The 15,210-nt window shown below is 44.1% G+C and overlaps 1 protein-coding gene across 9 annotated transcripts in view; it reads right to left on the bottom strand.

Annotated features, from left to right (window-relative positions):
- Positions 1-5,704: 5,704 nt before the first annotated feature.
- The window catches only part of ASCC1 (activating signal cointegrator 1 complex subunit 1), a 123,864-nt gene continuing 114,358 nt past the window's right edge, over positions 5,705-15,210 (bottom strand). For 7 of the 9 annotated variants that reach the window (XM_014538399.1, XM_014538397.1, XM_014538400.1 and 4 more), the window contains one exon: positions 7,499-8,113. In XM_014538399.1, coding sequence (XP_014393885.1) covers positions 7,997-8,113 — 117 coding nt within the window. In that variant the 3' untranslated portion in view covers positions 7,499-7,996. Of the gene's footprint in view, positions 6,115-7,498; positions 8,114-15,210 lie in introns of those variants that run through there. The other 2 variants (XM_014538398.1, XM_005864691.2) reach the window with 2 other exon arrangements.

Below are 15,210 nucleotides of genomic sequence, written 5' to 3'. Positions count from 1 at the left end.
AAAAAAAAAGGGGGGGGGGGGGGTAGATTTCCAAGGGGAGCGCTGGATCAGAGCGCCCCAACACAGGCAGCCGCCGCAGAGCCCAGCCCAGCCCAGCCCCGCGCTTGGAGCTGCAAACCCAGGATCCAAACAGGCGCCCCTGCTGCCTTCCCAAGGGTGGCGAGCAAGAGGGGCCCCTGGGGAATGTGGAAGTGGGAGAAGACAAACTCTCCGGTGACAAAGCCGGCGGGCTCAGGTGTCTAAACGGAAATTTGGCCACAGACACTTTCTCTCCCTTGCCTCCCACCCAGGGGGCTGAGCCACAGCCCTGACAGCTGGCTTCCTGCGCGTTATGGCCCTACTGGAATGGGTGGCTTCCTGGAGACAAAAGCCGCATAACAACTGGCTGCCTCCTCCGAACTACTGCTCCGCAGCCCCACATGCTCTTTTCAAGGCCAGACCCGAGCCCTGAATGGCTGGCAAAGCAGAGGCAGATGTCCTCCTCCCCAAGCAGCTGTCTGAGGCTGTCACCCCTTTTGTTAGCTCTTCCTAGGGCAACCCCAAAAGGCAAATGTCCGACCATTCATCTGCCTCGAGGCTGCAAATTTGGAGGAGGCACATTTGCTCATGGTTTTGACTTCAAGTTGATTTTAATAAGCCACTGGGGAAGGGGAGCAAGGGAGGGGGGGCTAGTTTTGTTTGAAGTGTTTAGGTTCGTGTTAAAATTGTGGCCCTTATCGTTGCCTGTAGAAATGTGTTGACATAGCAGCTGGGAAGGCTGGGCACAGTCCCAGTATCAGAGCATAAATGAGGTGAGGTTTATATTATAAATAAATTGAAGAGGAAACAGATAATCTGACAGAACAAAACATTGAAAATTTGGGACCCAAGCCCTGGATTGTGTTTTTATTAAAACACACACACACACACACACACAAACACACACAAAACTTGGCTGGTATGATCTTAAAAAAAAAATCAAAGGCAATGAAAAACATGATCTTAATCAGTAGGAAAAAACACAGTTTATAAGGTTCACAGTCACTCTGAGTCTGAATTCATCGATGGCTTGGGCTGGGGTTCCCTTGGGAAAACTAAACAATAGCTCCCTTTCCGTGTTTTCTTTGTCTTTTGCAGTTGGACTTAGAGGTGGTGCTGCGATGAGGACATGGCCACCGATGTCTTCTTATCCCAGTAAATAAAGCAGCTTTGCTGGTTTGTATAGCAGCAGTGTGGAGAGGAAGAACACGGTTTATTGTCATGTAGACTGGGGGTTGGAATCTGGGTTCTAGACAAATTACCTAACCTATTTTCTGTTTATAAATTAATGATAATACCATCTATCTCAGAAGATTGCTGTGAAACTTGTGCAAAATTACACACTATGCCTGGGCACAGTGGGCATTTAAAAAATGTGTTCTTCCCTCGAGGTCGGAAGAGAAAGCTATGATGTCCCATCGTTCTGAAGATGTGCTAAAAGTTGCCATCCTCTCCCACACCTCAATCCTAGTCTTGTAGCAAAACTCGTCACGTCTCCCAGGCAATGAGGAAGTGGGTCCTAGAGATCACATCACTCCCATTCCAACACTATCTTATGAAGTCCCTGGTCGGCAATTACCAAAGTTTCCCAAAATGAGAGTGGAAAGGCATTGACAAGATGCCCATCAATAAGACAATAGCTGTTTCCAGAACTTTGAAGGTCAAAATGTTTCCCACACTCCTGGGCAGCTCCTCCAATGGGACTTGCCTTTGGCAGCATCTGAAACCTGGGTCAATATCAGCCCTGTGCTGAAAGCAAATGACCAACAGTCGAAGACTGTTAGTTAAACCAACAGCCAAGCCATTTCTGTTGTCGATTTCCAGAGGTAAAAGGGTTGTAGAAAATGGGCAATAATTATCCTCTATAATAAAAGCCTAATATGCTGTGTCCAGTTGACCAGTCGGCCATTCAACCAATCAAAGTGTAATATGCTAATGATATGGTAATGCTGCTTACCGCTTGCTATGATGTGCACTGACCACCAGGGGGCAGACACTCCGACCAGTAGGTTAGCTTCCTGCTGGGGTCCTGCGGATGGGGACTGAGGGAGAGGGGCTGGACACGCCCTAGAGCCCTCCCCCCCTTTGGCCAACCTCCTGTGTCTCTCCCCAGCCCCACTGTGCACATGTGGGGTCCCTCAACCTGGCCTGCGCCCTCTCGCAATCTGGCACCCCTCAGGGGATGTCGGAGAGCTGGTTTCGGCTCAATCCCACAGGGGGAGTGCCGCTCAGCCAGAAGCCAGGCTCATGGCTAGTGAGAGGGGGCCCCCCCCCCCCCCAGTGTACGAGTTTCATGCACCGGGCCTCTAGTAGCTTATAATGAAGAAACAGTTTTCCTAATTTCTGAGACAACTACTAGCAGGTCAGCCTTTCAAACCAATGGGCCCAAAAGCTGCTGGGTGTGTTTGTCAAAGGGTGCATATGTATTATGCATTGTTCTGTTTGTATTTCATATTGAGTAAAACAAAATGGAGAAACCTTACATTCCAAATAAAAAAACTTAAATTAACCTCATCTTCAAAACCATTTAATCCCATTCCTAGATGACCTCACAAGCATAAGAGACAAATGCACAATCTGTCCCATCCAGAATTGTTTCAATAGCCAAACCCAGACACCAGCTCACTGACCATCACACAGAGACCGACGAGCTCCGTGTTAACATGTACACAATGGACTGCTGTGCAGCCATTACAGATAAATGATATGGACGTGTATCTAATGACAGTGGATGTGACCCACCGCCTACCTCGGGGTGAGGAAAGCTCATTACAGATCATGTGTAATATCATCCCTCGGAGGCAAGGACAGTGCAGCGCAGCAGTTCTCAGACTGTATGGCCTCCGGGGTCCTGTGCACTCAGAGCTCATGAGGCCCCCAAAGAACTCTTGTTTCTGTGAGATACAGATGTGGCTCTAATTGGCTGGACTTTAAAATAAAACTAAGCCTTCCTCTGTGAACCTAAAACTGCTCTAAAAGTATTAAATCTGTTTTTTCAAACAAAAAAATTTTAAATTTTAAATAATAAGGAACACATTGCATATTAGACAATATATTTGATGAAAAACTGTATCTTCCCTTAAAAAAATCTGTGAGAAGAGTGTCATTGTCTTACATTTTTGCAAATCTCTTTCATGTCCTGCTCGAAAAAAGACTGGTAGGTTGGCTTCTGCATTATAGCAAGTGTATCAGGGCCGGGGCCGACACAAAATGCCAGACAGGGCGGCTTACACAGCAGGTTTATTTTGTCAGTACGGGGGCTACAAGCCCCAGATTCAGGGGTTGGTAGGGCTGGTGTTACTGAGGTGCCTCCTTCTGGTCTGCGACGGCCACCTTCGCGCTGGGGCGCAAGGCCTTCTTCTGTGCACAGACCTGAGGTTCGGGTGTCCAAAGGGCCTCTTCTTGAAAGGACGCCATCAGGCGGGTGGGGCCACCCTGCAGCTCGGCCCCCTTTAACCACTCAACACAAGTGAGGCCGAGAGGGTGGGGCTCGGCATGCGACTTCTCCAGCGCATAAGTCGCAGCTGAACCGCAGCGGCTGGTAAGAGCAAACCGCGTCCAACTCTAAAAACACGTATTTATGCCCGCGCCTCCCTGGAGACAGCGGCGCATGCGCACACCGTGACCCCCGTGACGCTGCGGGGCACAGCCTCGGGGCCACGCACACTCCCGGGAGGACGCGGGAACGGGCAAACCACGCCCTTCTAGTTTGTGAAAACAGGGCGGACCTCACCCCACCCCCAATGCAGGGTCTGGGGCCCCCAGGAGCCCACAGACCACACTTCAAGAGCCGCCGGCACAGCTGTATGACCTCTGGCGAGTTCCTTACCTTCGTGAGCCTCCGTTTGTGGATGAGGATGGCACTAACAACGGAAGTGGCCACTGTGAGGACTGAGTTAATACACAAATGACAAGTGAGAGCGTCCCGCTCATAGTCTGAAAAATGGCTTAACAATATGATATGTGCTTAAATGTACGGGGAGTAGTAACCTCTGAATGATGAAATTTATTTATTAACAAATATTTAAACTATAACATACATTTTAAAAAGTAGCAAGTAGGTATAGCTTGATGATTTTTCACAAAGTTAACTTATTTTATATTTGTTTAAAAGAACATTTGATTAAAAACAACAGAAAAAGCTACCAACAGCCCTTCTCTACCATCCGCATCCCAAGGCATTGTGAGAAAAAGTCTTTTCTGCCAAAGAAGGTCGTTCAGGCAGCCGCCATTTTGGCCGCGTGACTTGCAGCTCCCCTGGGGGCCACCATTTTGAAACAGCAAAGGTCAGCCCCTCCCTTTTTCCTTTAAATTAGCCAATCATGCAAGACTGCAAGGCTAAGCTCTGACCAATCAGGAGTGAGGGACGGATGACCTGCCTCAACATAAGATCATGAGCGGACCACCCGCTCTGTGCGTGCGCACCCTCCTGCAGGAGTGAAGACACAGCGTGCTCTCCGGCTCCGAGGATGCTCTGGACCCCGGGCTTGGGGCTCGCCTTATTTCTAACAGCATCACGGTCGACTATGAGGGGGGGTTCCTCAACTCAGTGTGCCTCAGCGCCGTCAGGTGCCCTTTTGCTCCAGGAAAGAGCAAACCTGAACAAGCTTTGTGTCAGCATGAAGCTGGATTCTCATCGATGTCCAACTCTGGAGCTCACCCCAAAAATAAATGTCTCTACCATGGATATGGACTTCATCTGAGGCTAACTCATTATGCCCCCTTTAAAAAAATCAGAATTATTCTTCATAACAGAGTTCATAACAACACAGCTATCTATAATAATAAAAGCATAATATGCTAATTAGACCGGACCACCTTCCAGATGAAGCCGGGGCTGCAAGGAACGCCCGGGTCCTGGGTGCCAGGTGCCAGAGGGAAGCTGGTGCCAGCAGCTGGGGGAAAGAAGGCCTACTCTTGCATGTATTTCGAGCATTGGGCCCCTAGTTATGTAATAATTGGGGTGAGAAATTCATTTTCCCTCTTCCTCTTCCAGGAATTGGGTGAAGTCAGTGTCTCAGAAACCGGCTGCAGTCCTGGCTGGTGTTGTTCAGTGGGTTGTACCATGTTGCTGGTTCGATTCCTGGTCAAGGAACGTGCCCAGGTTGTGGGCTCAATCCCTGGCAGCTGATCAATGTTCTGCTCTCACATGGATGTTTGTCTCTCTCCCTCTCTCTTCCTCTCTCTCTAAAAATCAATAACCTATTTTTTAAAAATGGAGGGGAAAAGGGGACATCAGTACTACTTTCAACAATAAAGATGTATTTTTAAAATGTATTAAAAACATAAGTTATAAATCTCTGACATCCAAAAGAAGACATCTTTACCTCCTGCAAGGTTGCCCAGTGGCAGCTGTCAGAAAGAAACCAGTAAGAGAGAAGTAGTACCCAGAGGAGATGAGGGCACTGAACCCCACAGTCAACTTCCCCATTCAACACTATTCCTGGGAGTACTCATTCCCACTTGCCATCTAACACCCTGGGGCAAGCAAGGTAAAAATCTCAAATAAAAACGAGTATTACTAGTACAAAATTCTTGGGGGGAAATCAATCCTACAGGCACCAGTATGTAAGTTCTGGATTAATGACACAGCTTTGCCAGTGAATAAGTGATGGCAACACTGTATCCCAAACATACACTAAGGGGGTCAAACTACAAAATTATATGAAAATATCAAAAAGCGCAGTTACTTTGGAAATTCATTTATTCAGAAATGACCTGTGCAGTCACAGTGATAAACAAATCTGTGTTATACAGAACTATCACTATGTAGTGGCCTTGACACACAGGGCCCAGAATCAAACTTCTTAAACAGAAAGTAAGAAGCAAGGGAAGAATGAGGAATGAAGCAAAGAGAGGACATGGCGGGAGAAAGGATGTGAGGAGGGGAGAAGGAGAAAGTGGTGGAAGGTGAGAGCCAGGCTGGAGCTCCCTGGCACCAGAGCAGTGGAGGACTGATGGGTGGGGCAAAGCTGTGCTGAGCTCCCTCCCTCTGCTGCTCTGCAGGCAAGGACTGCCGGTACCTTCTGCAGCTGACATTTTCCCAGGAAACTGCACAGTCCTGCTGATAGCATCATTGTTCCTCTGGCTGCTGCCCTGAGAAGTAAACATAAAAGGGCTACAATGCTGCAACTGCGTCAGCGTCAGCGCCATGGGAAGGTGAGAGGCAGGGTAGGGTGAAGGGACAGGAATCTAACAAATATAAAAAGGTACCAACTTCAGAAGAAAAAGGAGAGATCAAAGTAAAAGGTGAGAGTTGTAACAGTTATTTTGCTAAAGATAAAATTCTTAGTAGTAAGGAATTGAAAGCAGGGTCTCAAAGACATACCTGTACACTCATGTTCACAGAGTACTATTCACAAATGCCAAGAGGTCAAGGAACACAAGTGTCCATTGATGGATAAATGGATAAACAAAATGTGGTAAGTATATACAATGGAATATTATTTAGCCTTAAAAAGAAAGGAAATCCTGTCACATGCTACAACATGGATGAACCAACATGGGATAAGCCAGTCACAAAAAGACAAAGACTGTATGATTCCACTTCTATGAAGTATCTATCTACTGCAGTCAAATTCATAGAAACAGGAAGTAAAGGGGTGGTTGAAGGGTCTGGGGAGAGAGAAATTGAGTTGTTTAATAAATACAGAGTTTCAGATTTGCAAGATAAGAAAGTTCTGGAGATGTTTCACAACAACATGAATATACTTAATACTACCAAAATGTACACTTAAAAAAGGTTAAGATGGTAAGTTTTATGTTACGTGTTTTCTACCACAATAAAAAAGAAATTCTGGGTAGTGATTAAAATTAGGGTACAGCCCTGGCTGGTGTGGTTCAGTTGGTTGGAGAGTCGTCTGGTGTACCAGGATATCTAGGGATTGATTCCCATCAGGGCACATACCTAGGTTGCAGGTTTGATCCTCAGTCGAGGTGCATATGGGAGGCAACCAATTGATGTGTGTTTTATCCTCTCTTCCTTCCTCCCTCTCTAAAAATCAATTAAAATTTTTAAAAAATTTAATTAAAAAAATTAGGGTACAAGTGAGCACTCCTAATGAATCTAGTTTTGCAAAACATCCTGTGAGTCCTGCATCCAAAATGGTCCTCCTGCTTGGTCCTAGGATATTGGAACAGCCATAACCGTTGTGGCTCCCTCTCTCCATACCTGGTCTGCCAGGCATCTTCCTTGTTCTCTCTCTAGTCCTGCTAAGGGCCACGCAGCTTAGCACAGTGTTAAAGAGCCCAGGCTGGCTGGGTTCAGATCCTGACACTATCCACTGCCTGGTTATGTGACCTTCAGTTAGGTATCTGACCTCAATTTCCTCATACGTAAAACAGGGACTGTATTAGTACCTCCCTCATAGTGCTGTCAGTGATAAAAATATTAATATTATTACTAAGTGTAATAATAATTTAATAATAATATTAAGGATAATAATATGTATATACTTAGCATAATGCCTGGCCCATAGTAGGTGTTCAGTAAATGCTTGTTTTTATTACACACACAGAAATTTAGGGTACGAGGGAAAGGGAGAAAAAAATCAACCTTCTAAAAATTACAGGTATTTTATCTAGATGGAGAGATTAATGAAACCACATGTCTTTAATTCTCTTTTAAAGTACTAATACAAACAACTTTAATGGCTGGGGCAAAATCAGTATATAAGAAGTAATGCAAATCTGAGTTCCAATGGGCTTCAGAGGTTCACTTCCACAGAAGAGCTTTGGAAAGAAAAGACCCTGCAAAAAGCCCAGGGTTACATGCACAGTTCTCCAGGTGCCCACAATCATCTTGGCTAACAGTCTGATGACTGTGGACCACCATCAGAGATACTACAGAGCCCATGGGGAACCACCCAGGAAAGTCACCATCCAAAAGGTCACATCCCTCCTTGGCAATTAAAATGAAGACACTTTCCCTCAGCACCTTGTGAAGATGTTCAATTTCTAGGGTTTCTCAAGATTCACCTCAGGAGAAGTCAATTTGTCCACAGGAAGCGTAGTTTCCGAAGCTGTCTACTGAGAACCGCTGAGAGATGTGGATTGAATTAAGCTTTAAGGTACCAAAGTAGTAGTTCTCAAACAGCTGAAAAGGAAGAATAAAAACCCAGAATGAGTATCTAAAGACAATTACAGATGGAAATATTAAGCATCAGCTTCTCTTATAAAAACACCAGAACAATCTCAACAAACTCCTCATGCTTTGTCTTTTCCGTATTTATTGTCAAAAATGCTCCTGGAGAAGAGAAGTGGGAGTGGGAGTGGGAGTGGGAGTGAGAAAAGAACAGCAGCTCTTCTGATTAATCTTAAAGCCTCCTCCAACAAATGCACTAGAGAAAGAGGTCTGAAATGTTAGTTCCAAGATATCTATTGAGCAGATATGAACAAGAACTTGTAACAAAATACCCTAATCCACAGGGCCTAACAAAGCAGCTACTATAACTTCCAGTTATGTGGGATCCTAGTTTTGTTACAGACAGGATAAATTTGGATATAATACATTCCTCTATCTATTCAACAGCATTTAGTGGAAGCACTGACTAAAATACATAGAAGATTCCCAACCCATGAAAGATTCTAATGACCCAGTGAAGAATACAGAACACTTAAATACACAACACAGCCAGACCACCACTTCTATCAGATGATATAGCAAGTATAAATTATTATATTTATCAAAAATCTTTCATCAGATGTGGATTCAAGCCAGCATTCTAAAGTAGACATTCTTTATTACAATTCTTCACTTTAAAAACTGTCAAGTGTGACCTGTATATCTTTATTAATCAATGTCACTCCAATAAATTCAATTAAATAAAATAACAACTTTCAGAGATTCCAAAATGGCAGCAGAGTAAGTGGATGCTACACTGACACACTCCCAGGACCAAACTGGAATTACAACTAAAGTACAGAAAAACCACCCTGAATAATCAAATGAAGACTAGCTGGAGAGAACCCTGATAACCAAGGACAGAAAGTGGAGACTGCTAGGAAGTGCGGAGGCACAAAAGGGCTAGCTGGGCTCCCACAGACAGCAGCTGAGGTTTCAGAGGGATATCTCAGCAGTGGGGGAGGGGGGGTCCCCACTGAGAACTCTGGAGTCTAAAGCCCAAGCCAGGCTCTCCAACCCAGAGCACCAGAACTGATAAAGATACTAACATAACATCTGGCGTAGAAAAACATCAAAGTTGCTGTCTGCTGGGGAAGATGACTGAAAATGCAGGCAACCTCTTAAAAGGCCAATGCACAAAATTTCACGTGCAGCTATTCACCATGGGGTCTAGCAGAGGGAGGGCAGAGTGGAATGGAGTCTTGTGAGCAGAAGCCAGGGTTGGGGGCTCTGGGGTTAGACCTAGGAAGGCAGACACCTTGGTTTCCTGTGCTGAGTCATTCCCTCATGCTGTGAGGACATATTTTTCTGGTGGACCTTTGCTATCCAAGTAGGTTTTGCCCCAATCTGTGGAGTTTCTGAGGCCCATTAAGAGACTGAGAATAACAATCGGCCTGCAGGCATAAGCAACTGCCCCACCCTGTGGTCCACAGCCTGATGCTAATCAAGACTGAATACAATCAGACTGCAGGCAGAGGTGGGTCTCTGGAGGCCAGTCTTTGCCTGATCTAATTGAGGGCCCAGGGCTAGAAAATGCAGAACTTGGTGCACATCTTGGTCCTTTCCAAAGGCACCTAGCTCTAACAGAGGGAGCCACAAGCTGTGGATTGCTGATAGCTCCAAACAGGGTACTCAGGACCAGTCAAAAGCAGCGGCTGACACTGTCCTGCACTAGAGATTGGGAGGCATAGCCGATCTACCTAATACATAGTCACAAACCCAAACAGGCAGCCAAAATGGGGAGACAAAAAAATAAGCCCCAAACGAAAGAATAAGAAAATGCTTCAAAAGAAGAGCTAAATGAAATGGAGATAAGAAACTTATCAGACATAGAGATCAGAATAATGATACTCAACACAGCCAGACCACCACTTCTATCAGATGATATAGCATGAGAAAAGATACAACAACAATGAATGGCATAGCATTAACAAAGAACACAGTGGAAGGAATCATAGCAGATTAGGGGAAGCCGAGAATCAGATCAGTGAATTAGACAACAGGATAGAAAAAAATCACTCAATCAGAGAACCAAAAAGAAAAAAATATTTAAGAACAGGAGGACAGCTTAAGGGAACTATGGGATAACATGAAACTTAACAATATTTGTAAAATAGCAGGGCCAGAAGGGGAAGAAAGTGATTAAGAGATAGAGAACATGTTTTAAGAAATAATGGCAGAAAACTTTCCTGACCTGGTGAAGGAAAAAGACACACAAGTTCAGGAGGCACAGAGAGTCTCAAGCAAGAAGAACCCAAACAGGCCCACACCAGACACATCATAATTAAAATGCCAAAAATTAAAGACAGAGAGAGAATCTTAAAGGCAGCAAGGGAAAAGCAAACTGTTACCTACAAATAAGCTCCCATTAGGCTGTCAACTGATCTTCCATCAGAAACTCTACAGGCCAAAAAGGATTGGCATGAAGTATTCAAGGTAATGAAAAGCAAGGATCTGAAACCAAGATTACTATATCCAGCAAGGCTATCACTCAAAATCGATGGTGAAATAAAGAAGAGCTAGACCAAAAAAGGCTACCAAACCAGCACTGCAAGAAATGCTAACGGGTCTGCTGTAATGAGAAGAAATAGAGAGAGAGAGAGAGAAACATAGGCATAAAGAATTAAAATGGCAATAAATAAATACCTATCCTATATAATAAAGATGTAATATGCAAATGGTCATTACGCCGTGAAGCGTAACGAACGACCATGTAACAACCGGATCACAGATCAGCAGGAGGGGGGGTCAGCGAGCTACAAGTGGGCGGTGGAGAACTATAGGAGGGGACAGGGCAGCAAGCTATGAGGGGGAAGGAATGGGGGGGGCGCGGAGGGAGTTACAGGAGGGCAGGGCAGTGGGCGGAGAGCTACTGGAGGGTGGCAGCGAGCTACTGGCACATGATTCTTGCACAGGACTACTAGTCAATAATAACCTTAAATGTGAATGGTTTAAATGCTCCAAACAAAAGACAAAGGGTAGCTAAATGGATACACAAATGTGACCAAAATATATGCTGTCTACAAGAGACCCACTTCAGAATAAAAGACTCACACAGGATGAGAGTGAAGGGATGGAAAAAAAATTCCATGCAAATAGAAAAGAAGCTGGGGTGGCATAACTCGTATCTTACAAAATAGACTTCAAAATGAAGGCCATCACAAGAGACAATAAAGGTTACTACATAATACTAAAGGGAATGATCCAACAAGAGGATATAATCCTGGTAAACATATATGCACCTAAAAATATAAAACAACTTCTGAAGGACTTTAAGGGAGATATTGACAATAATACAGTCATAGTAGAGGACTTTAACACCCCACTGACTTCACTGGATAGATCTTACAGACAAAAAATGAACAAGGACACAATGCCTCTAAATGACACACTGGATCAGATGGATTTAATTGACATTTATAGAACATTTCACCCTGAAGCTGCAGAATATACAATCAATAGGTATCATCTTACACCTGTCAGAATGGCTATCATCAACAAATTAACAAATGACAAGTGCTGGCGAGGATGTGGAGAAGAGGGAACCCCAGTACACTGCTGGTGGGAATGCATGGTGCAGCCGCCATTATGGAAAACAGTATGGAGTTTCCTCAAAAAATCAAATATGGAACTGCCATTTGACCCAGTGATTCCACTTCTAGGAATATATCCTAAGAAACCTGAAACACCAATCAGAAGGAATATATGCACCCCTATGTTCAAAGCAGCGCAATTCTAAGATCTAAAAACAGCTCAAGTGCCCATCAGTAGATAAGTGGATAAAAAAGCTGTGGTATATTTATACCATGTAATACTAAGCAGCAGTAAAAAAAAAAAAGAAGGATCTCTTACCTTTTGAGACAGGAGGGACCTGGAGAATATTATGCTAAGCGAAAAGAGCCAGTCAGAGAAAGAGAGGTATCACATGATCTCACTCATATGTGGAATTTAATGAACAAAATAAACTGTTGAATAAAATAGGTACAGAGATATCATGGAACAAACTGTTGTATCTCAGAGGGAAGGTGGGGGTGGGGGAAGAGATCAATCAATGAACTTGTATGCATATATGCATAATCCATGGACACAGACAATAGGGTGGTGAAGGCCTGGGGCAGGAGTGGGCTATAAGGGGTCAATGGGAGAAAAAAAGGGACATATGTAATACTTTCAACAATAAAGATTTTTTTAAAAAGAAAGTAACAACTTTCAAGTGTGTCAGAGAGAAGGATAAGCCAAACTCTTAGAGAGACCTGCTCTTGTGATGATCAAGAATCCAAAATGACATCAGAATTCATCCCAGGAAAATTAAGCTGCACTGCTTAGATACGGAGTGTCAAATAAGAAAGGGCTTACCTTCTGTTTGGAGGCAAGAGTTGTTCTTTCTCAAAATGTCAACAAGATCCTAAGAAAGCCTTTCAATACACATTCCCAACAATGTTTAAGTAGAACCTAAAGGGAGGACCTCTGCACATTAGCAAGTGACTGTCTCTCCTCTTAGTTTTATATCATCTCCACAGCCCTGAATTTCAGCCTCTGTCACCTTTCCTCTTCCTGCAATTAATGGCCTAGCAAAATGCCTGGGGTTCATTAAAGGCTAACTGTATAAAAGCCCCGTAAATATTGATTCTCCAACATGACATCAACTTGACCCCAAAGATCTATTTAAAGGTTGTGTGCTGCATTGTCTTGTCCTTCAGAAAGGTGATCAGCTCTAGCCTGTATTGATTTACACAATTAACTCCTCTTCCTGGTTTTGGTAGCCAGTTCAAACCATATCCACCCTTTTGTGTAAAGAAATGCAGCCTGAAAAGGTTATCTGCTAATCCTTTTGTTGAAAGTTAATTTGAAGTGAAAGCCTCATCAGTGGGACTGAGAGATTTACAATTTTGCCAACCAAAGCCTTATAGGTACAAAGCAGACATGACCATAGAAGCAATAAAAGATGAGACAAAACAAAACTAAAAGAGAACTCCTAATGGCCCTGACTGGGTGGCTCAATTGGTTAGAGCAGTGGTCGGCAAACTCATTAGTCAACAGAGCCAATATCAACAGTACGATGATTGAAATTTCTTTTGAGAGCCAAATTTTTTTAAACTTAAACTATATAGGTAGGTACATTGTTATTAACTTAATTAGGGTACTCCTAAGCTGGCCTTTGCTAAAAACATCCTCAATCTGATTGAGATAGGTTCGCTGAGGTAGACCCCTTCCAACTCTCCCATCCACACTCCTCTTGTATACTTGTTTCGTCTATCTCCTTTCGTTCATCCTCTCTATATGTCCAAACCATCTCAACATACCTTTCTCAATCCTCGACACTACATCTTCTTTCATTCCACAACATTCCCTGTATGTACGTGCCCACACGTGGTATTTTGTGGAAGAGCCACACTCAAGGGGCCAAAGAGACGCATGTTGCTCGCGACCCGCGGTTTGCCGACCACTGGGTTAGAGCATCATCCTGATATGCCAAGGTTGTGTGTTTGATCCCTGGTCACGGCACAAACAAGAATCAACCAAGGAATAAGTGGAACAACAAAAATTGATGTTTCTCTCTCTCAAATGAATAAATAAAATTTTAAAAATTCTTTTTTAAAAAAAGAGAACTCCTAATACTTTCAACATATTACTTTTTAAAGATTAGCAACCTATGTTTCCGAGCAATGGATATACCACAGCTAGAGCTGGAAAGTGACCTACCTCTGCTGACTTCACCTTGCAAGTACAGTACAAGGCTTGAAGTATAGTAACCTCCATCTTGCGTAAAAACTGCTGTTTAACATTTTAACCCTGCTACTATGTAAACATTTGCTTCCTTAAATAATAGGGAAAATAAGACTACTCCCCACTCCAGAGAGGCCATAAACTATGCCCCAGACAGAGTTGTCAGTGCTGGCGCCAGGCCAGGCCTTGAGATATGGTCTCACGGCCCTGTCCCAGCAAACAGGACTTTTCTCAGAAGGTCCGGAAGTCTCATTCCAAATTTGGAAAACAGCTGAAAAACATATAAATTGAAAAGACTTCCACCATATTGGGCCCCAGAATTTGAGAAGCAAGAGTTCCTCTGGGCCCGCTAGCGCTAGCGAAAATGAACAGGACTCCAAATAAATTTGACTTATTGATTAAGGCATCTTCTGATTTACAATATAACAGGCTTAGCAAAGAGGAGGAGGGAGGGCAGCATGAAGGCAGAAATGGGCACGATGGGTCATGCCAAGTAAGCCAGGTTAGATGTTTAGAGGGGTCCTTAAAAGAAGCAGTGAGGAAGACTAAAGCTTAGAGGCATAAGGAGAGTAAATCAGATTAAGGGGAACTGAGGGTCAAGTTCAGAAGTTAGACTTCATTCTAGACATGGGGGAACTAATGAAAGCTTCTGAGTAGGTTGGTAGCCTAAGATGGAAATTCTATTTTAGGAAAAGTAATCTGGGTATGGTGCTGACTGGAGAAGGAAACAAGAGAAAAAAAGAAAAGGAGACCAGAGTAGCAGTGTACTCATGAGAGATATTGAGTGTCAATTGACTACAGTACTAGTAGTGGGCCTGGAAAGATTGGAGCAGATGTCAAACACTATGAATGAAACACAGAAAAGATTCAGTGACTTTCTAGATGAGGGGAAGGAGGTAAGAAGAGGAGATGAGAAAAATCATAAATGACTACTGACATAACCTTTAAGAATTTTTATGGAGGAGAAACCAAGATGTCGGCATAGGTAAACACCGGAAATTGCTGCCTCCGACAACAACTTCAAAAATACAACGAAAAGACAAAACGGACATCATCCAGAACCACAGGAAGGCTGGCTGAGTGGAAATTCTACAACTAGAAGGAAAGAGAAAAGCACACGGAGACCCGGAGGAGCTGCGGAAGTAAAGTGCAGAGGTACGGAGGCTCGAGCGCACGCGAGGAAAGGGGCGGGCAGGGCACCTAAGGACGCGGCTATCTTTTTGAATCGGGAGGGAGTCACAAGCTCCCGACTGCTCTGAACTCCAGTTCCGGGAGGTCTCTGGGGACCCAGGACTCATACGGGGAGAAACTGGACTGTCTGGCAGTAGGCAGAACTCGGAACT

Source organism: Myotis brandtii, unplaced genomic scaffold (genome assembly GCF_000412655.1).
Source record: "Myotis brandtii unplaced genomic scaffold, ASM41265v1 scaffold190, whole genome shotgun sequence".
Classification (NCBI taxonomy): Eukaryota; Metazoa; Chordata; class Mammalia; order Chiroptera; family Vespertilionidae; genus Myotis; species Myotis brandtii.
The sequence above is the reverse complement of the archived record's forward strand: the minus strand, read 5'-3'. Positions and strand labels throughout refer to the sequence as shown.